The sequence below is a fragment of the Camelina sativa genome, chromosome 9 (assembly GCF_000633955.1).
Source record: "Camelina sativa cultivar DH55 chromosome 9, Cs, whole genome shotgun sequence".
NCBI lineage: Eukaryota > Viridiplantae > Streptophyta > Magnoliopsida > Brassicales > Brassicaceae > Camelina > Camelina sativa.
In genome coordinates, this window is record NC_025693.1 from 35,578,611 (window position 1) to 35,599,619 (window position 21,009).

Sequence of the window (21,009 nt, forward strand, 5' to 3'; positions counted from 1 at the left end):
CGATTAAAGAAGAGCAAAAGATAACATGGAAGGAAATGTGCGAAGAGCTTAAGGAGAAAAACGAAGAGCTGAAGAAAGTAATAGCAGAGAAGAATAAAGAGCTGGAGAAGGTAAAGAAGGAGATGAACGAAAAGCTGGAAGAGGAACGTTATGAAGTAGAAGGGTTAAAGGATACGATCTCTGCCCTTTTCTTCAAAGATCGTCAAAGCAATCATGAGATACACGAAGCACGCCGTGAATTGATCAGTGTATATTTATTTATTTATAATATTTTTTGTTTCGTGTTTTGGTGGGATTGCACATGATGTGTATTTGTATTTAACTATTTTGTTTTTTGTTTTGTTTTTTTTTTTTTTTTGCTTATGTAGGGATTGACAGATTTATCTGACAAGAGATCCACGATCAGAGTCAAGCGCATGGGAGAATTAGACGAAAAGGCGTTTGTGAAAGCATGTAAGGGGAGATTCACCGACGAAAAAGCTGAGGTGGAGCAGTACTTCCTTTGCTCGACATGGCAGGAATACATCAGAGATCCAGCGTGGCACCCATTCAAACGCGTGGGGACTGGAGAAAATATCACGGTCCATATTGTTCTGTTGATCATGTTCCATTTTGTTCAGTTTCTTTCCCACTGTAGTAGCTACTACTAACTCTCTCTCTCTCTCTCTCTCTCTCTCTCTCTCTCTGGTGATGGTTTGCAGGAAGTGGTGGATGAAGACGATGCGAAACTTAAGAATCTGAAAGAAGAGTGGGGTGAAGAGGTGAAGAACGCAGTCAAAAAAGCAGTCGAGGAAATCAATGAGTTTAACCCAAGTGGCCGGTACTTAGTTCCGGAACTTTGGAACTTTAACCAAAAGAGAAAAGCCACACTCAAAGAAGGAATTGCTCAACTGATGACACTGATCAAAACTCACAAACGCAAGTACCCATACCTATGATGAGTGTTTGGTTCTTTTGGAATCTCTATTTTATTTAAACTCTCCACCTCTTGTTAGTCCATTGCTTCTCGTTTTGTTTGCATCTTGAAACTAAGCTACCTATCTAAAACCCGTACGTGGAGGGTTCTTTTTTAATTTCTGGTTTATTTCTATCTAAAAGCAATGCGATTGCTTATCTCTTTTCATCTCATGGGTTATATATACTTATATTATTGGGTTTGGTAATCTTTATGCATGTTACTACTTTTTAGAAGCAAGATCGATGTGTAAGATATATGAAAAAGAAACCCCCAACCTTGTGGAGTTAAGCACAAACTAGTGTTACTTAAACGTTGCCGTTTCTATCTGCTTCGGACTTTTTCGCCTTTTCGGTCTTGTAGAAGGAAAAAAGTTTTGAGACAGTGATAACAGAATCAGACCGGACCGGGTATCGGATTATGGTTCGATCAATTTAACCTATTGGTATGCGTATATGTGTATGTCCATAATAAAACAATTAAAACACTGTATTGATTGGGCCTATACATTGTTAACTAATGGGCTATTTTTGACAACCATATCTAGGCTTACTTAAAACGCTGTCGTTTCAAGTTTTTTTGGTTTCTTCTTCTAGTCTGGTCAAGGGTTGATGATGAAAGCGCCGTCAGTAAAAAGTTGACTTGGAAAATAAAAACCTGGGAGATACGAATACACTACGAACGATTTGATTAATTGATCACAGTGTCGGACTTGTGTGAAGAAGGTGGAAAGGAGATGAAGGAAGAAGGGCAGAGGATAATATCGGAGGAAGAGATTGAAGAAGGGCAGAGGGTAATCTCGGAGGAGGTGATTGAAGAGCTGCTGAACATTATTAGGAATGACATATATGATGAATAGCTGAAGAAGACACTTGTTGAAGAATTGGTGAAAGCCATCAAGGGGATTTTTGAAGTGATGAATGGAATATATGAAAAAGCGATTGATAATGCAATAGCTCTAGAGACTGAGAAGCTACAGAAGATTCGTATGGAAGCGATCGAGAAGAAGAATCAAGAGATTAAGAGATTAAACAAGGAGATGATTAAAAAATTGGAAGAAGAGCGTTGTGAGTTGGAAGGGCTCGAGTATACTAACTCTGCCTTGCTCCTCAAGAAGCGTCAGAGCAACGATGAGATTCAAGAAGCACGCAAAGAATTGATTAGGGTATCTTTTATTTTCATTCTTCTTCTGCAAGAATTGATTAGGGTATTGATTATATATATAATGTAAAAGTCTTGTTTCTGCAGGGTTTTAGGGATTTGTCGTGTGATGATAGATCCACGATTGGAGTCAAGAGGATGGGACAACTTGATAAGAAGCCTTTCATTCAGGTATGTAAGCAGAGATTCACTGGTGAAGAAAACATTGAGTTGGAACACGACATGCTTTGCTGGAAATGGCAGCGTACCGTCACCGATCCATCATGGTACCCTTTCAAACGAGTTAGCAGTGGAGAGAAAATGAAGGTTTGTTTGTTTGTTGTTTCTGTCTCATCATCATGTTCCGTTTTGTTCTTCTTTCACTTGTCCTGTTTCAAAATGTCTTGTGAATAAGTGAATGTTATATATATATATATATATGGTTACGGTTTGCAGGAAGTGGTGGATGAAGAAGATGATAAACTTAAGACTCTGAGAGAAGAGTGGGGAGAAGATGTGAAGAACGCGGTTAAGACAGCACTCGAGGAGCTCAATGAGTTCAATCCAAGTGGCCGTTACACAGTTCCGCTACTGTGGAATTTTGAACAAGGGAGGAAAGCAACACTCAAAGAAGGTATTGCTCAGATGACTAAGGAGGTCAAGGCTCTCAAACGCCAACTAACCTGAAGCATCCTTTACATGAGTGTGTTTCTTTTCTTTTTTGTAAAGACTAAAGAGCTAGTGTTGTTCATGGAATCTTTTATTAAACTCTCGACCTCTCTCTCAGTCTCTTGTTAGTCAGTGCTTTAAGATAAGAAAAGAGAGTAAACAATAAACATGTTATGGACTTATTTGAAACAGTTGGGGCCTTGTATTGTTAGTAAAATCACCAACAACAAGCCCAAGAAATTGGAGAGAGATGAACGCTGCTTCCAAGCGTGACGAGGACGTTTTGTTGATCACAACGTGTCGGTTTCTCGCCATTCTCTAGAAAAGTATGTCAGTGGAATTGTGTAGCAGTAGGATAAATCTTATTGATCGGTTGTGCGGCTCGGTAAAGGTTATTTCTACATGCAAAATTGCAGTTTACTAGTAAAAAAGTTTCCTAGTAACCGATGATGAAAGAAACCACTACCACCCAACAGAAAAGAAAAATGAAAGAGAGGAACGATCTGAACGAAGAGCAGAAAAGTGTACTACAAGAAATGAATGTAAAGATTGAGAAGGTTGTTTCTCAAGGGATTAACAAACTAAGCAAGGGCATCAAAGAAGAAGAAATGAATAAAGTCAAAGAGGAGATGGATAGAAAGATGGACGAGATGAGAAAGAAGTTGGAGGATTACCGTTTGGAGATTGAAGATTTAGAGAACGTGAACAGAGCCCTTGTTCTTAAAGAACGTCAATCCAATGATGAGCTACAGGAACCTCGCAAAGAACTGAAAAGAGTATGTATACATCTGTCTATATATTTTATTTTATTATCTTTGGTTTGTTGATATGCGTTTGTGTGGGTTTACATGCAAAGTCGTTACTGCAGGGTTTTAGTGATTTATCGGATGGTGTTGAATCAACAACATCCACTATTGGAATTAAGAGAATGGGAGAAATTGATATGAAGCCATTCCTTGATTTATCATGCAAGCGAAGATTGAGGAGTGGAAAAGTTGAAGACCAAGTGACGCTCTACTCTGCATGGCAGAGACTTGTAAAAGATTCGGAGTGGAACCCATTCAAACGAGTGGGTAGTGGAGAGAACATGAAGGTTTGTTTTTGTTCTCTGTCTCTCACTGTCCTGTTTTGCATGTCTTGATGATTATGGTGAGTTATTCTCATTCATGGTTATGGTTTTCCAGGAAGTGGTAGACGAAGACGATGACAGACTTAAAAATCTGGGAGAAGAGGTGAAGAAAGCGGTTAAGACAGCACTTGAGGAGTTGAACGAGTATAACCCAAGTGGCCGGTACCCAGTTCCGATACTGTGGAATTTTGAACAAGACAGGCAAGCAAAACTGAAAGAGGGGATTGCACACTTGACTGATGAGATCAAAACACTCAAAAAAAAGCTTGCATAAGTGTTTTTGTGCTTTTGGAATCTTAGTTAATTAAACTCTCCACCTCTTTTGTCTAGTCTCGGTGCTTCTCGTTTTGTGTCTAGAAACTTGGCTATCTAAACCCACCGGAGGGTTCTTTTCTAACTCTGGTACGTATTCTTATTAAGAAGTTATGTCTAAAAAAACTATGTGATCTAAACCCCCATTCAGGTGGGTTCTTTTGAAATTATCGTGTATTCATATTAATATCCTTTTTATTTATCGCTTTTCAGTTTTTGGGTTCTGGAATCTAAACTTGTTTGTGTTAATCATCTTTATCTCAAAGCTATCTGAACCTATGGAACGTTCTCCTTTGAGTTAACACTTAACCATATGCTTTTATAAATTAATTATTTAGCAATATACCACCAATCAGGCCCGGCCCATAGGGGAAGCCACTGAATCCTTCAAATTTTGAGGATTTTTTTACTTAGAAATAAAAGGCCATTTTTTGTTGGATATGTATAATGGCTCATATGTAAAAGGCCTTAAAATAAAATTATGGCCTTCTATATAAACCTAAAAGGACACATTTTTAAATTTTTGCTTAGGGCACTCCTAATCATCGGGCCGGCACTGCCACCAATTTCGGTTATGCATAATATATCGCACAAAACTAAAGGTCGAGTCACTTCGCCCTCAATCTTCGAATTTTTCCAAGTGTGAACAAGAAGGTTCCGAATAAATAAGGTTTCCCAAATTAAGTAATGCAGGAACAAGCTTAATTGGAAACAGTAATGAATTTTTGAATCCACCAATTGAAACAATAATGGCATCACACACAATATTTTCCTTTTTTTTTTTTTGTTTGGCACCGCTATTATCACGCTTGCTTTAAATGTGTGGTTCAATAGCAATCTTGGGACGAGTATCAAACTCCTGATGAGTTGTATGTATAAGTAGCCTTTTCTTTCGTTTTGTTCAATTTAAGATGCTTCGTAAATAGTTACTTTTTACATTTTAAGCATGCACACGATAACCCATTTTCAAATAATTTGGACCGGCCACATTATGATTGTATACATCACTAATTAGTATAGAGAATGCTATACATTATTTAAATATGACTTATAGAAATGAAACTCCGATCTAAAGATTTTCATTTTCAACACACATGTTTGTACTTGTGCGCATGCATATCACCTAAGATTATACTTGATGCACATTAAAAAAAAAATTGTATGAATACCACCAAATAAATGAGTTATGAGTCCCTTCATCAACACTGATTTAAAACATCATGTCAAAATATGGGTAACTGAACAAAAAGAATGTAAACTTTGAAAAACAAAAAGGAAAAGAAGACAAAATAAGACTCAACGAGTACAGTGAAGTGAGCCAGCTATGTTTATTTTTATGATAATGAAAAAACTTATAATAATAATCAAGAAGAAAATGGAATAAAGTTGACCAATTCATGGTAGCCACGATTAGTGAGGGACAAAATAATTTGGACCGGACTTTTGACATATTTTTATTCGACCCTACTACATTTCTATTTACACTCCCTTCACTTTTACTACTCTTTGATACATCCCCTTCAAAATCATACTATCATTTCTTTTTCGTAACTTTTTTATTTCAACTTTTTCCAACATTGTAAATCTATTTTATACTTAAAAAAAAAATATCTATTCCTAATTTGTTTTTACAAGTGAATGGTTAAGTAAAATTCATCCAAATAGAAGAAATCGCATAGTTTTATTAATTATTTCTGTAAATACCCTGCGATGTGACGTTGGGCTTTAGAACAAACAGTACAGTCGCTTCACATCTTTTAAATGGTCATGATTTGCTCCTCCACTCCCACACCACACACATTCATATGTTCTCATGATTTGTTGTTTTATTTTCCCATATGTATATGACTATATTCTGTGACATAACGTGAAATAACTTCAAGGGAATGGACGAAATTTAAATGGCTATCTTAGTCTTAGGATAAGAGGTATATATTCTGCGGATATATAGATCATAGGACCTCTACATACACTGTACAAATAATAAGTTTAGTCGACATCGAGACCACTCATTTCCTTATTCTATAAAACTTAGCAAAAGGGTATGTTCGTATACTTAAGCATAAGTTATAAAGGGTATGTATACTTAACAAAGGTTATACCAAGTCTTTTTCTAAAGAGAAATTATTATAAATAAATCGGAGACACATCATACGATGGCGAGGACAAAGCGAGAAATTAGTATATTTTTAAGGTCATTAGATTCTTAAGAGTTGTGAACGGGTCATCAAAGGTTCTCTTTGAAATTAGAAAACGAATAACTTTAAGAGCATACTTAAATAAGAGTCATATGATGAATTGTAAATTGATTCTAATTATATCAGTATACATCTCAAAATATACATATCTTTTATTTGACATGTTTGATCTTGTTTTCCACACGCATCTTTTATTAGTAAAAAAACAAAAGTTTATATAGAGGTTATTTATTAAGCCTCACTTCGAACGTTTTTGAAAGGCTTAAAGCATGAACCTGTTCCAACGCGAAAAGCAAAATCATACTTTATACTTCCAAATTACACAACCATCTGCGCTGTTTCGAACAAAATAATCGATGTTAATAATAATATACATGCAAGCAGAGTCGGCCAAGAGACCAAGCAAGCCAAGCATTGGCTTGCGGCCGTTCATAATAAATAGAAAAGTTTGGCTGTTTTTTACAAAAATTCGGCNTTTTTTTAAAAAAAAAAAAAAAAAAAAAAAAAGTTTTCCTTAGGCCAGTGGATTAGTTGTATTAATGTTGTCTCCATTTCACAGGTTCGAACCTTATGAGCTGCAATTAAATTTTTTTTTTTTTGGCTTGTAGCCCTAGAAAGTTGAGTGCCGGCTCTGCATGCAAGGGTTATACTTCAAAAATGTAAAACAAATCATTTTTTTTTTTTGATAACTCAGGAGTGATCCTAAAAGCTTACTATTTTCTTTCGGTTAAACTATGTTCTTCTTACCGTTTTTTGTTTGTTTGCATGTATAATGTATTAAGACAAAAAGAGTGCACAAAAAAAGAGAGTCGACTGTGAGTCACAGTATGTGATAAGGAAAGGTCAAGAACCATCGCTTTTATCATCATTCTCTTTGCTAAACAACTTACAACCACGCAAACCCAATAGTTCTCTCATGGAGAAGAACAAATTAGGAAAAATAATGTATGTCGATAGGGAAAGAGCTCCACAATTATTGCTCCATGCCAAAAGCTTCTTTTAGTACACGATATACGTATCATCTAAGTAGAAATATAAAAGATACGATACACGAACCCATTCTCCAAAAGATAGCAACATTTCATGTTATGTAAAGAGTCTTCCTTATGACACATGCATTAAAACTAAGGATTACCAAACCCACTCACTCCTCACTCGTCCAACCAAAAATAAAAAATCAATCACCTATTTTGGATCCTTCACTCATAAGTCAACTCTCATGTCTTCCCCTATATATACCCTACACATCCCTTAATTATATATCACATAAAACAATCATCAGAACAAAAACATATATCCCCAAATTAAGATCTCATCTTTCTCTCTCTCTACCCTCGATATGGATCATGAGGAAATCCCATCAATGCCCTCAACGCCGGCTACAACCCCGGGGACTCCAGGAGCGCCGCTCTTTGGAGGATTCGAAGGGAAGAGGAATGGGCATAATGGTAGATACACACCAAAGTCACTTCTCAAAAGCTGCAAGTGTTTCAGTGTTGACAATGAATGGGCTCTTGAAGATGGAAGACTCCCTCCGGTCTCTTGCTCCCTTCCTCCCCCTAACGTCTCTCTCTACCGCAAGGTACATACATACACTTTCTCTGTTTCTCATTACAGTTACTTTACACTCATGTTACCGATCATTCACTGAGCATTGACCGATACAAATTTGTGTGTGTGAAGTTGGGTGCAGAGTTTGTTGGGACGCTGATCCTGATATTCGCCGGAACAGCGACGGCGATCGTGAATCAGAAGACAGATGGGGCTGTGACGCTTATTGGTTGCGCAGCCACAGCTGGTTTGGCTGTCATGATCGTTATATTATCGACTGGTCACATCTCTGGGGCGCATCTCAATCCGGCTGTCACCATTGCCTTTGCTGCTCTCAAACACTTCAACTGGAAACACGTCAGTACTTTTTCATTTTAATTGATTTAACACAGTTACGCACTTTTGGATGTTACTGGTAGAACCACATGAAATTTATAGACATGCACATGCATCATGACACAGTTTATTATGAATTAAATTCTAACATGGTTTGATAAAAAAAAGTATATAAAATCTGATCGTATAAAGCGATCTCTAATAATATAAATTTTTGTTGGTGTATATCTAATTAAAACTAACTATGTTACAAAAATAGGTGCCAGTGTATATCGGAGCTCAGGTATTGGCCTCCATCTGTGCGGCATTTGCACTGAAAGCAGTGTTTGAACCGACCATGAGCGGTGGTGTAACGGTGCCGACGGTGGGTCTCAGCCAAGCCTTCGCTTTGGAGTTCATTATCAGCTTCAACCTCATGTTCGTGGTCACAGCCGTAGCAACCGACACCAGAGCTGTAAATTACAGAACAATTAACTATAAAGAAGGAATTTTGAAAATTTGGTCGTGTCTGAAAACTAATGACAAATTTACAGGTGGGAGAGTTGGCGGGAATTGCGGTTGGAGCAACGGTCATGCTTAACATACTCATAGCTGGGTATATATAAGATCTAAACCAAACTATATCTTGATTTCAGTTGTCGTACACATTAGATAATACGTTTTACAGATCAAGATGTTGTGTTCAACAGACCTGCAACTTCTGCTTCGATGAATCCAGTAAGAACACTAGGTCCAGCCATTGCAGCAAACAACTACAGAGCTATTTGGGTTTACCTTACTGCACCAATCCTTGGAGCGTTGATCGGAGCAGGAACATACACGATCGTGAAGTTGCCAGAGGAAGATGAAGGACCCAAAGAGAGGAGGAGCTTCAGAAGATGAATGACAAAACTTGCAAAAACAATCACTTATGTTACTCTGTTTGAATCACATGTATGATATAATCTCTGATGTCAACGATGGTTATGTAATTGCGAATGTCCCTTTAAATCAAAATTGCAATAGCGTTTCGTCAAAGTGGTCGGGTTTTAGTCTCATACAGAACTTTTTAAGGAAAATATAGGTAGCCATTACAACGGATTGCTGCATCTAATTCAATTTGTTGATGAGATCATTGATCTTATCTTCGCGGTTACCAGTATCACCTCCTTCGCTGAATACTTGCTTCTTCCTGTTCAAAACACCAGCCGTGGGCTTGTTGAGTTTCAACGGTCCCAAAAATCTCATCACTTCTCTGAAATGATCACCAACCCTTGCTATCTCATTCACAAGGTCTTCTATCCCAAAGATTTTGTGTTCTCCTAGAGCCTACGGGGTAACACAAGTCGGAATGATTATAATCTCGAACAAGCTCTACTACTATACTTTTAACAGTTGGAAATTTTACCTGTTCGATAATGTTGTTGTCGGTAAGAGGAACAGGATTGCCCTCTATTATTGTGTATCCCTTTTTGTATATGAGGTCCTTGACGCTCTTATCATTGGGGTATCTTCAAGAATCGTAAACAACGGTCAGGTCATAAGAGAATCGAGAAACAAAAACGAATTCGAGCAACAAGGAAAAATCGAAAGAGGACGTCTCTTTACTTACCCATAAGTGACATAAGGCTGCACTTTGAGAAGCTTTTGGAACAAACTGTCAGTGGCTCTGGCAAATACACCAGTAAAGGTGCTCCTCAGTTGTAGATTGTTAAGAATCCTCTTGGTCTTTGGGTGCATATCACTCTTGCTAAGCACCAAATAAAAAAACAAAAAAAAAGGATAAGAAAACTGGCAGAGAGAGAAAGACTAGATTCAAAGGGGAAGAAGATAAAGCTAATTGAAGAATAGAACTTACCCTCCTTGTATACGTATGATGAAAACCAGATTAGATTTAACTGGTGGAGGAGTTGACTTTGGCCTCTTGACCCTTTGCTTCATCCTGATAAGATCTATTTCCTTGAGGAAAAATAAACAACAAAAAAAGAAAACTGTCAAATTACAAAGAACAATGCAGTATATTAACATCAATTCCTCAGCACAACCTTATACACCACGGATCTTATCAGTAGAAGAGACTTAGTTATATATAGTCTAAGAGATTGTGAAGAAAAAACTAATTTCATGCAACTTCAACTCTACATAAAGCAATGAAAGACCTTTCCTATGCAGAGAGACCGTAGTCAAATGCCAAGTGAGTTGAAACCAAAACCTAAAAGAGTAAAACTTTTAATATAATTCAGAGACAAACCATGATCTAAGGTGTAGTAGAAGACAAGTCTAGAAGTAAAAAGATCAGAGCTTGAGGCAGTAAAGTCAATGGACAATGACTGAAAAGCAAATGTTTATTGAAATCAATGGGCAAATCTGGGAAAGGAAGAGAGAGAGTAAGTACCTTAGCCCTGAACTCAAGGACAAAATCTTCAGGACGTTTGATATCAGAGACTTTCTTGTGCTTCTTCTTGCCGAAATTGCCCAACTCAAGTTGCTTCTTCCTGATAAAGGCAAGCTCATCTCTGTTCTTCCTCTTCTTCAGTATAATCTCCGGTATGTAATCCAAACCCTTAGCTTCTTCTCCGGCCATTATCTCTACTCCCTTAGCTTCTTCTTCAACCATTTTCTCTACTCTTTTGGCTTCTACAAGACAAATCTACACATGTCAGATTGTATTTTGCGAAAAAAAAAAAAGTGATAACAAAATCCGTAAAATCGATTCCTAAACAACAAACAGAGACTAAACTAGGAAAGGAAAAACAAAATTACCGGTGGCGGCGAAGCAATTTGAACGGCGGCTAAGAATGAAGTCGAAGCTGGTAGCAATGGCCGAGAGAACACACACGATTTGAGAATCTTTTAGGGTTTATGAACTAAAATCTCTTTTGTGTTATTAACAACTTTGCCACCAGACCTAATTATAGAGTCTGGGTCAGACTTATAAAAAAGCCCAATATATGTGGGCTTATGTAAGGCCTTACTATTTTTTTATCTTACTTGTTTTTTTTTTTTTTTTTGACATACTAAATAAGCATAAGTATTTTAGTTAATCCAAAATAAGCATAGGTATCATCAAATCGAAATGTCTCGAGAGAAGAACAACAGCATGGGCTTGACTCACAAGCAACCTTCAGCCAATGGTTTCAATATCAATTTTGGTCATATTAGATAATAGTAATATGATACGTCAAACAAGGTAAGCCATTAACCAAAAAGCAAAAATAAGTCAAACTTAATTAAATAAAACACATGAAAACCAACAAATTTTAGAATTGAACAACATTATAACCATTCGAAATTGTTTTGTAACAAGCGAATTTACATGCATCATCTTGTACAAAATATCCCCTTTTATTATTATTAGAACTCGATATATGAATTATATAATTTGAGGTGAATTTATTTAACAATTCTGATATTTGTAATTGACTTTTGTATATGTATTTTAAAAAGCAAAAATTTGTCATATTAAAAAAAAAATTGCTGATCAATTCATATATCATACGGACATCGAGATAGCGACCATGAAAGGTATGGTCACGTAAAAACTCTCTGATTCGTGGGAAGAAATCGCGAACGTTATACAACGTACCATCAGGTGCTCTAGGAAATCTACAATTTTCCAAATCTATGAGCACAGTTGCAATTCTAAGATCCAGTGAGAATTGCAGAATCATCCTGGGAACGGTAACATATTTCTCCGATTCAGTTTTTTTGATTCGCCCTTCAAATGGGTTTTCAAACAAACAACGGAGGTATAAACCTCCGCTCATTTTTTTTTATTATTAGTTCTTATTTTACTTTCTAACCTAACACCACACACCATTGGAATTTTATTATTAAACCCACCACACATTTTGACAAAAAAAAAAAAAAACCCTCCACACATTTTCTTTTGTATTTTTCATAAGGTTAGATAAACAGCCCATTCAATTACGATTCTTAAAATATGATGAGAGTTTATCATTGCTCTCACAGTGTTAAACAATAAACATCACACACACTTAAACCATCTTCTTTTTTTTTTCTTCATTTTTTAAATCAATAAGAAAATAGAACAACAAGAAACAGTTAAGCGTTTACATCGTACCGTAAGATTTGTTGGCTCCCTTTTTTTTGTTGGTCATGATACAGCTACATAGCCTACATTTTACTTACTTTCGGTGTTTGTTCGTAACATAACTCTGCTTTGTTTTTTCTTTGCAGGTCTCAGTCTGATTTTGGAAACCAATTATATGTTTTACGGGTGCAGACCAGGTAACAAGTTATTAAATGCTGTGTGATGGGCATGGCTATAAATTATATGACTTATGACTTATCTTTGTGATAAAATTTGCCTTTACGTTGATCCCTTGTCCTTGTCCAGATTTTCATGCAAGCAAAGGCCATATACCCTTCGGATCTACTTGTTTATAATGAAGTCGGAGTTTTTGCGTATCATATGAAAGAGTGCGTTCCTCTTCTCTTTACAGTCTGCTTATTTCCGAAATTTCCAAATGGTATTAATGACAAAGCTACACTATAATCCAGTAAATTGAGTCAACAACATCAACTACATTTCAGGTATGGTAAAGCTGTCCGGTGGTTTGAGAAAACATTGACCCATATACCATCTGTATTATCTGAAACCTGAGAACCAAATGTGGTCAATCTCGCTCATGCATATAGAAAGCTAAGGTATTTTGGACAACTAGCATCTCGTGCTGTCAATGTAATAAAGTTACAATGAAATGTTGAACGTGGTGGCTCTCATGGATGAATGTCAGAACGAGGTTGATGCCAAGGTAAGCTCTGCTTGAAAATCCCTAGGTAAAGACCGGTGCAGGAGAATACATTCCCATTCCCACCCGTGTTAGGACCGGTATCTCATCTCCAACCCCCTTGTGATTCTTAAGTAATGTCGTTTTCTCCATCCACAAGTGCAAAAAGGCCGCTTCTCCCCATCAAGAAACTCTTCCACGACCACCTGGCTTCCTGCAGAACCTCTGACCGTCATCAACATCAAAAGCCTCCTCTAGTTTCATGGCAACAGAGTGGCTCCTCCTTTTGCAATCCATCTGCTTTAATCACAATCGATGATGCCCCTTTGTTCTTGAATGTATTCTGCAGAACGCATCACAAGTTTCTATACTGCATTTGAATTTGATTCAATGTTACTGTATTAGCCACATCAAAATGGAAAGACTTAAAAAGTCATAGCTACATCACACTACTATTCTTATTCCAGTTCACCCAAAATGGGTTAGTCAACAAAAACTTTGTATTTAAATGACATGTTAGGTGATTTAAACAATCTCAAATTTGAAAGTTAATGCTTTTTTTTACATTTTTCTCAATCAATTAAAAAGTCATCAATCATGTTTTATCAGTCGAATCATCTCAAATCAAAATGTAAACCGGATAATATTCTAAAACCGAAGAAGAGCAATTTAATACTGTGAATTGGTAAACAAGAAAATAGTTGTCTTGAATCTAGAGATCAAAGATCGATAAATAAATTGAAATGTTGTGTTTCCAAAAGATCAAATAATAAACTAACAAGAACGAAAGCGATCAGAGCTAACAATTAAAGCAAATGTTTGAGCATTTTAGCTCAAAACCAAATAAAAAGAAGAACACTAAGACAAGTCTAGATAACTGGAGTACGACTCTTAAAGATAAGAGATAATTTCATCATTGAGGCTTTTTGGATGGAGAGATTGTCAATCAGATTGATCCTCTGCCTTTGCCTGCATGCATTCAGGATACTTGAAGGGAAGCTTCATTACAGGCTCATTATCATCGGTCAGTCCTTGACTCGCCATGCCAAATGCATATCCTAACGCAACCCCTACAGGAACAGCCACCGCATTTCCAACCTGGATGTACCTGCACAAAGTTTCAGATTCATAAACAAGTTTTTTCACATTTGGATCTCTAGTGAAGGCAGCAAGGACCACGGACTTACTTTTCCTTAATTGTGCCACACAGCTTGTAACAATCAGGGAACCCTTGTAGTCTGGCGTTCTCACGAACAGACAACACACGGTCTTGCTTCGGATGGATTACACACTGCATAAATCAGTTTTTATTCAGAAAGAAACACTCACCAGAGAAAGCAAAGTGGGAAATGAAAGCAAAAGAGCTTACCTGGTTGTGAGGTTCAGCTCTTGTCACTACTGTGTTAACAATTTCATCCCACCACAAGCGACCAAACGGCCTGACATTCAGATAACAGATTTGTTAACTTTATTTAGTGAATTCAACACTCTCAGGTTATGGAAAGAGGTTCCAAAGAAGAAGCATATTAGTTAAGAGAAAGTCACTTTTTTGATGTTCCTTTTACGTATTTAATTGCATAAGTAGGGACCTGTCAACACCACAACCATGTCAAAAAGATAAAGCTGCAAACAAAAAAAAAGTAGAACAGAGTGACAAGGTTTTAAGTGAGTTAGATTATTACCACATTATCTCCAGATTTCAACTTTGCTCGCTTCACCGAATCGTCAATTTGCACTTTGTTATTATGAACTAAAACACCAGGCATATCCCGGAAATTAGCCCCCTGTAGCAATAAGAATACAATGAACAAAGAAATTATCAAACATTGAATGCTTGAAGCAGACACCTTCAAAATATAACACTTCAACATTTCCACACCTTCTTTTTTGGTATATACGAGATTCTTTCCAAGTCGTTAGTGCTCAGCTTTAATGGCTGGTGATCGAATAACATGTGCGACGAATCTCCACCAATTACGGGTAGTAGTGTCTCTGAAACAAGAACATACGTTAATATTTGACCAAGTGGTAATACCAAAACTGTCGAGTTCAAAAAGCTCACCAGATCTTTTCAACGCAATATATTTTTGGAAATCTGTCTTAGGACCAGCAACATTATAATTCCTTACATCATTTTTTTCATAATTTGTCACCTGCGGCATCAAGAGAGTACTGATCAATGAATTATATAAGATATGATGTACCTTAATCAACAATGGCAGTTTAAAAGTTTAGACACACACCGGTGGTAGATCACTAATAGCATCAGCCAGTGTAAGAGCATCTTCTAATTTGAGAATCTCCTTTTGGATACGGCCAACTTGAATATCCTGCATTTACAACAAATGAATAAGAAGGCAGCCCAATGATAAGAGTATTTAACTTTTAAAGTAAAAAAATCCACACTTGCCTCAAATTCTACAGAGGTGTGGAACATTTTCAGAACCTCATGAGTGGGCAGAGGGTATGGAGGCAGTTTCTGTTAAACACACATTAAGAGAGAGTCATAAAGAACATATCCTCTCAAGAAAAATAACTAATAGGTAACATATATATATTTAGTTATTTACCTCTGTTGGTTGCGCAGCCCATAGAAAAACTCGGTTTCTAAGTTGAGCGACACCATAAGATCCCGCTACCATCATGCCCAACCTTGTTTGATAGTTCATCGCAACAAAGGTAGCAACAGCATGACGTGCCAAATATCCGTTCGAAAACTTGAGAAGGTCTACAACATTTTCCATAAGCACGTACTTTGGTTTGAGGAAGTCAATGATGTCCAAAAACACCAAAATTTGCTGGTTTTTCGTATCTTCAAGCGGTGCTTGTTTGTTTCTAAAACGGTTATAACCACTGATCCCTTGACAGGGGGGGCCACCGCAGACCGAGTAAGCGGTGCCCTGAACAAAAGTAACAAACAAAAATAAAAACTATCATAAAAGACGATACTTTGTCAACAAGATAATACTATGCTTTGCACAATTCATCACTTATGTAGTATGCAGGGTGAAAAACTATCATAAATAGCTAAACATACTATGCAAAGGAAACAAAAGACTTACAGGTAAGGGTAACAGATTAGACTTAAAGCCATTTGTCACAAACTCTTTTAGTTTATCCTTGCAATTTCTGGAGGAAAAAATGAATCATCTCAATATCAATAAATCAATACAAAAGTTGTATCAGAGGATAATTTGGAAAAGTTACCCTAAGCCAGCATAAGGCTCCCATGTATCGTCATCAGGACCATAGCCTTTCCACCTCACCTGAAAGTAATGAAATAATAAGAAAATCAATGTTTGAGTTACATCTTTACAAACGACGAAATTTGTTTGTAGCTAATTGATAATTCTGATATATAGTTCATGAAACAATACCTTAAGATGAAGTGACTTTTCCCCTTTGTCATTAGGATCTCCGAAAGCGATGTCCCTGAACTCTTGTACTTCAAACTCTCCAGGTGAGAGTTCAGTATCAATACTTGTCTCATCTATGTCATCTTCTTCGTCACCTTCTTCAGCTTCCAACTCAGAAATTGATTCCTTTGGTTCAGTGCTGGAAATGAGGGAAAACTTCTCACAAAGCTTTTTCCATTCCTTGAGAAGAACTAGAAAGTCTTCTGCAGCTTCATTTCTCACCTGCTCAAGGTTCACAATGAATTAATTAATGAGTGGCAATTATATTTACAAAAAATCATTAAATCACCAATGCAGACTTACCTCTGTCTCAGGATGATTAAGTCTAAGACTATCACAAGCAGAACGATTTAGATCCACAGCCCATTTCTGCAAAATCAGAGAGAATCTTGCTCAAATACAGCAAAATATAAATGTGGTTAGTTGGTATAAATAACAAGATTTACCGTAGTCAGTTTTACTCCTGATATGGAGGCCCCCATGCAAAAACCAGTGGACATTGCTCCACAGCCACTGTAAAGATCCAGTAAGAATTTTTCATCACTGTGAGGATTCACTATGCAATTGGAGTCAGAATCGCTTGAAATGGTTGAGGATGAAGCGCTATCTGCTGGGAATTTTTGGCAAGGTAGAAATCATCAGCTATTTTTGAAATACAATGAAGAAATTTATTAAGGATATGATTGATAAAGTTGCAAAAACCAGAGCTTGTGTTAAGAATTTTAAAAAATGACCAACTAAGATAAGATAGTTCTCATGTAAAAACAGTAATAAGTCTAGGAAAGTGCTAGAGAAACTAATAAACATATACATAACAGTTACAAGGAAGCCAATTAAAACCGTAACCAGAAGGAATAAAGTTTCCAATGTTCAAGTAAAGTCATTTGCACTTAACAACCAGCTCAGATAAGATAGTGCTCATGTAAAGTAATATATCTAGGACACACAGCAAAACAGAAGAGAAATTTATTTACCGTCATCTGCCTTTGCAAAAGTCAGATGTGGAAGCTCGTATTTCATATCATAAAAAAAATCACATGGAGGAATTATTCTTTCTGAAGCTCGTGAATCAATCTGTAGTAAAAAGTGTAAATCAATTTAGAAACCAGATATCATCAAACGTTTTTCACACAATGTGCAATTGAAATCAGAGTAGTAATACCTTCGGTAATGGGACTTTGGCAATATTGATTTTTGAGTGAATGCAACTCAAATGATTGTCGTCTTCCACATTTGATAAAAACACTCTCTTTTCTTCCACAAGTTGCTTAAATCTTTCGATCACCTAAAACAAAACAAATGAGAAACATTAATCAGTAGGAGCAATAGACATAATGTATTAAAGAATCAAAGTAAACTCAAAAACGCAAAAAATCAACTCACAGTATCATCTGGTCTGTAGAACCACCGAGCTCGAAAGTATGGCTCCCCATCAGCAGCTTCAAAGAGTTCAATAACTTTTGCAATAAAATTTGCTTTCCCTGGATCAGCCTGGCTCATAATTACATAAGTATCAGTTGAAAAATTCAACGCATATCATGTATCCAACATAATATCACAGAGATTGATGTTTATAAAGATAAGTTTTGATTTATTGAAAAACAAAGGACAATAAGCATGGAAAAAACAAGGCATCTCAAGAACCTAATCCAACGCATATCATGTATGATGTATCCAACATAATATCAAAGAGATTGATGTTTATAAAGATAGGTTTGATTTATTGAAAAACAAAAAACAATAAGCATGGATAAAACAAGGCATCTCAAGAACCTAATTCAACAGAGAGAGATTGACAATTAAAAAAATATTCTACAGAGAGATTGACCAATACAACATCGTAGACATCGTCATTGAGATTGTACCAAAACCTCAAAACCTCAATACACGGCACCAAAATTTCAACAAAAGAAAAATAAAGGAAGGTATATGTATGTACCGTGACGTAGACATCGTCATTGAGATTGATGAGAACGCCATCAACCAAAGCTTGCTCGTAGTGACGTTTCGCTTGTTTGATCTCTTCTTCTTTGGCACTGTAATTTATTCAACCCACAAAACGTCATCATGATATCAACACAGATGGGTACAACAAGCAACAAAATCACAGAACAAGAACACGAAATTTCGACCCAGGAAACAAAAAAAAAAACCCTAAATTAGAATTTTACCCGTTTAAGGCGGCAGTTTTATTGGGAGTAGTATCATCAAGCTTAGGTTTCTTGACTTGGTAGCGAAGAGGCCATCTAATCATAGATTCCACAACAGAGATTGGTTTCCCCGCAAAGCACAGATCTGACTCTGGTTCATCCCGTTTCTTCGTTTTGCTTTTCACAGCCATCTAGATTTTTGTGTGTTTCGGAACAAGGATTTGGGAAGAATCGAGGATGAAGAAATTGAACAACTGAAGAATTGAAGACGAAGAGGTTATATCTCTAGTACTGTAGTAGTAGTGGAGAAAAAAAAATATCTTTCCTTTTTTTTTTTTTGGGGAAGAAGAGAAATTTAATGAAAAATTTTAGGAAATTGAAATCAATTTTCGAAATTATAAAAAAAGGAATTTAGGAAATAATAATAGCGGGAGAATTTTGGAAATTTTTGCAAGAGCGGGAGAATCTCTCTACTTGTATTTACTTTTAGCTCCCTGTTGTTTTTTGTAATTTCGATTTTTGACCTCATTCTACTACTGATCGTAATGGGCCTATTAACAAGGGCCTTAAATGGGGCGATTTCACTGGAACACGTTTCTGGCCATAGTGGAAGGAGTTGTGGTATGTAGCCATGTTCGACGTTGATGAACATACTCGTGATCGATCGTGACTAATAAACGAGTCAAAGCAACCAACAACTAAATAAGTCTTTTGTTTTTTTTTTTGTTTACTTATAATTTTGTAATTGCAAATAAATTTAGTGGGAGTTTATGTTCCCTATCTTTGTGGAACAATCCCACGTTTCCAATTCTCTTCGTGTCTCCTAATTGTACGAGTTAATTAGACAACCAAACAAATTTATTATAAGCATAATGATCCTTTATTTTTCTAAACATAAGTGTTTTTGCATCACATTACTAGTAAACAAATACTTGATTAATCAAACCAACTGGATGATTATTTTTATTAATTACTAATAAGTATGTAGCTTTAGATGTTCTATAATATTATTGTTATTCATGAACATTTCTTATTTCCTCTCTTTGTTGTTAAAGAATTTAGAGGGGTGGTCCATATATTTTTGCTCTGGAGGTTGGGCCGACAAGGTAATCTAGGAGGAGATATATTGTCGAAATTGATTAGACAAAGCAAAATAAAAACAAATATGCATCACCTCATAAGTCACTACGATGAAAGCAAAAACAATGTACTTTTGAAACTAAAGCTGGATGTGTTTCTTTTTTTTTTCATTTGTTTTTTTTTTAAATGAAAACAATAATAACTTTTGAGGAATCATATAGGTTGGTGATAAAATCACAGTTGGATGTATTAAAAATTGAACTGATGGTATGACTACATCGTATACTGTATAAACTGTTGTGTTACGGTAAGATCGCAATTATGCGATGTTATTACTAACAAGTTAATCGTATCATATCGTACGATCAAGAAAGTAGCATTTTCTTTTCTTTTTTTTTTGTCAAAAAAGTAGCATTTTCATTTATCAAGTATATACTATTTGGAAATTGTAGTCATGTATCAAATAAGATTGTACTTTACTTTTAAACAAAACGGTCATGCCACTATATTAACGTGTGTATACAATCATAAATCTGTTTTAGTTTATTTTATAACATAGAAAACATAACATAAATGTTCCTATAACTACAGCTTTTTCATTTTGGATAGAGACCACATATATATACAACTAGAAAGGGAACTGATTTAACAGTTTAGTTGACTTATATCAATGGTGTATGGTTTTGTAAGCTAACAAGAATGAATTTATAATCATAAACAATGATTAATGACATTCTTATGTGAGATCGATGGATGTGTATGTTTTTAAGTTTTGGACGTTCAACCGAAAACGGGAGAATATATATGGATTAAGTAAAAAAATTTGAAACGAAAGGGATTGTCGGGGAGATTTGATTGGCTTCATAATCCTTGTCCAAAAGTTGCTAACTTACCTAACACTTAAACAAATAAAGACAGCTTCTTCATTTATAGGGTTCTGAATTAAACGTCTCACCTAAACCCTATATATATAAAGGAACTACGTATACGTATTAATATTCCTAATCCCAAAAAAACGTTTGTATAATGAAATAGGATATTATCATATATAAGTATAACGAAGAGAACAAAAAAAAAGGTGACAACAAAGACAAACTCATTTGATTAAGATAGAGCTACTTATAGCATTCATTACAATAGTATAACATGATATGATGAACACTCATTATATGTGTTCCCAGATAAATCAATAATTCATATAATTACGACATTAATTTTCTCCTTTTTTTCAAGTGTCCACTACTATAGTATACAGTTACATGTGTGGGCTCTGTAGCTCTAGGTCAGATTGCACACATCAAAAGTGTCCTTTTTTCTTTAAACATCATTCAATTTGAAAA

The 21,009-nt window shown here is 36.0% G+C and overlaps 6 protein-coding genes across 9 annotated transcripts; 4 read left to right on the forward strand and 2 right to left on the reverse strand.

Annotated features, from left to right (window-relative positions):
• LOC104714295 (factor of DNA methylation 5-like) lies at positions 36-1,109 on the forward strand. Its single transcript, XM_010431605.2, has 3 exons — positions 36-248; positions 369-581; positions 702-1,109. The coding sequence occupies exons 1-3, from the start codon at positions 36-38 to the stop codon at positions 936-938; spliced, it is 663 nt and encodes a 220-aa protein (XP_010429907.1). The 3' UTR covers positions 939-1,109.
• LOC104714296 (factor of DNA methylation 5-like) lies at positions 1,569-2,865 on the forward strand. Its single transcript, XM_010431606.2, has 3 exons — positions 1,569-2,120; positions 2,204-2,422; positions 2,552-2,865. The coding sequence occupies exons 1-3, from the start codon at positions 1,872-1,874 to the stop codon at positions 2,780-2,782; spliced, it is 699 nt and encodes a 232-aa protein (XP_010429908.1). The 5' UTR covers positions 1,569-1,871; the 3' UTR covers positions 2,783-2,865.
• On the forward strand, positions 3,146-4,413 carry LOC104714297 (factor of DNA methylation 5-like). Its single transcript, XM_010431607.2, has 3 exons — positions 3,146-3,540; positions 3,633-3,857; positions 3,949-4,413. Exons 1-3 carry the CDS (start codon positions 3,211-3,213, stop codon positions 4,165-4,167), a joined length of 774 nt encoding a protein of 257 aa, XP_010429909.1. The 5' UTR covers positions 3,146-3,210; the 3' UTR covers positions 4,168-4,413.
• On the forward strand, positions 7,662-9,307 carry LOC104714299 (aquaporin NIP6-1). 2 transcript variants are annotated; one of them, XM_010431611.2, is made up of 5 exons: positions 7,662-7,985; positions 8,087-8,311; positions 8,550-8,744; positions 8,824-8,885; positions 8,958-9,307. In XM_010431611.2, the coding sequence occupies exons 1-5, from the start codon at positions 7,743-7,745 to the stop codon at positions 9,136-9,138; spliced, it is 906 nt and encodes a 301-aa protein (XP_010429913.1). In that variant the 5' UTR covers positions 7,662-7,742; the 3' UTR covers positions 9,139-9,307. The 2 variants fall into 2 exon arrangements, with proteins under 2 accessions (XP_010429913.1, XP_010429912.1); XM_010431610.2 differs by having other exon boundaries at positions 7,664-7,985; positions 8,980-9,307.
• On the reverse strand, positions 9,242-11,146 carry LOC104714298 (60S ribosomal protein L7-1). Of its 2 annotated transcripts, none has more exons than XM_010431609.2 (6): positions 11,033-11,146; positions 10,665-10,903; positions 10,128-10,228; positions 9,882-10,019; positions 9,678-9,780; positions 9,242-9,598 (listed from the first exon to the last, which is right to left on the reverse strand). In XM_010431609.2, exons 2-6 carry the CDS (start codon positions 10,884-10,886, stop codon positions 9,380-9,382), a joined length of 783 nt encoding a protein of 260 aa, XP_010429911.1. In that variant the 5' UTR covers positions 10,887-10,903; positions 11,033-11,146; the 3' UTR covers positions 9,242-9,379. The 2 variants fall into 2 exon arrangements, with proteins under 2 accessions (XP_010429911.1, XP_010429910.1); XM_010431608.2 differs by having other exon boundaries at positions 10,665-10,906; positions 11,033-11,145.
• Positions 13,722-18,947, reverse strand: LOC104714300 (putative DNA (cytosine-5)-methyltransferase CMT1). 2 transcript variants are annotated; one of them, XM_010431613.2, is made up of 20 exons: positions 18,611-18,947; positions 18,379-18,475; positions 17,823-17,930; positions 17,602-17,724; positions 17,414-17,513; positions 16,886-17,046; positions 16,743-16,808; positions 16,401-16,661; positions 16,231-16,289; positions 16,086-16,152; positions 15,594-15,923; positions 15,434-15,502; positions 15,267-15,353; positions 15,086-15,176; positions 14,903-15,015; positions 14,706-14,807; positions 14,569-14,612; positions 14,393-14,462; positions 14,211-14,314; positions 13,722-14,131 (listed from the first exon to the last, which is right to left on the reverse strand). In XM_010431613.2, exons 1-20 carry the CDS (start codon positions 18,778-18,780, stop codon positions 13,966-13,968), a joined length of 2,388 nt encoding a protein of 795 aa, XP_010429915.1. In that variant the 5' UTR covers positions 18,781-18,947; the 3' UTR covers positions 13,722-13,965. The 2 variants fall into 2 exon arrangements, with proteins under 2 accessions (XP_010429915.1, XP_010429914.1); XM_010431612.2 differs by having other exon boundaries at positions 16,886-17,049.

Coding starts and splice junctions, on each gene's coding strand:
- LOC104714300 (XM_010431612.2), bottom strand. CDS start 18,780: ATGGCTGTGAAAAGCAAAACGAAGAAACGGGATGAACCAGAGTCAGAT. Junction 17,931..18,378: donor ATGACGATGTCTACGTCACG/GTACATACATAT, acceptor ATTATGAGCCAG/GCTGATCCAGGGAAAGCAAA. Junction 17,725..17,822: donor TCTACAGACCAGATGATACT/GTGAGTTGATTT, acceptor GTTTTGTTTTAG/GTGATCGAAAGATTTAAGCA.
- LOC104714299 (XM_010431610.2), top strand. CDS start 7,743: ATGGATCATGAGGAAATCCCATCAATGCCCTCAACGCCGGCTACAACC. Junction 7,986..8,086: donor ACGTCTCTCTCTACCGCAAG/GTACATACATAC, acceptor GTGTGTGTGAAG/TTGGGTGCAGAGTTTGTTGG. Junction 8,745..8,823: donor TAGCAACCGACACCAGAGCT/GTAAATTACAGA, acceptor ACAAATTTACAG/GTGGGAGAGTTGGCGGGAAT.
- LOC104714296 (XM_010431606.2), top strand. CDS start 1,872: ATGAATGGAATATATGAAAAAGCGATTGATAATGCAATAGCTCTAGAG. Junction 2,121..2,203: donor CACGCAAAGAATTGATTAGG/GTATCTTTTATT, acceptor TTGTTTCTGCAG/GGTTTTAGGGATTTGTCGTG. Junction 2,423..2,551: donor GCAGTGGAGAGAAAATGAAG/GTTTGTTTGTTT, acceptor TACGGTTTGCAG/GAAGTGGTGGATGAAGAAGA.
- LOC104714295 (XM_010431605.2), top strand. CDS start 36: ATGTGCGAAGAGCTTAAGGAGAAAAACGAAGAGCTGAAGAAAGTAATA. Junction 249..368: donor CACGCCGTGAATTGATCAGT/GTATATTTATTT, acceptor TTGCTTATGTAG/GGATTGACAGATTTATCTGA. Junction 582..701: donor GGACTGGAGAAAATATCACG/GTCCATATTGTT, acceptor GATGGTTTGCAG/GAAGTGGTGGATGAAGACGA.
- LOC104714297 (XM_010431607.2), top strand. CDS start 3,211: ATGATGAAAGAAACCACTACCACCCAACAGAAAAGAAAAATGAAAGAG. Junction 3,541..3,632: donor CTCGCAAAGAACTGAAAAGA/GTATGTATACAT, acceptor TCGTTACTGCAG/GGTTTTAGTGATTTATCGGA. Junction 3,858..3,948: donor GTAGTGGAGAGAACATGAAG/GTTTGTTTTTGT, acceptor ATGGTTTTCCAG/GAAGTGGTAGACGAAGACGA.
- LOC104714298 (XM_010431609.2), bottom strand. CDS start 10,886: ATGGTTGAAGAAGAAGCTAAGGGAGTAGAGATAATGGCCGGAGAAGAA. Junction 10,020..10,127: donor ATCATACGTATACAAGGAGG/GTAAGTTCTATT, acceptor TTTGGTGCTTAG/CAAGAGTGATATGCACCCAA. Junction 9,781..9,881: donor CAGCCTTATGTCACTTATGG/GTAAGTAAAGAG, acceptor CGATTCTTGAAG/ATACCCCAATGATAAGAGCG.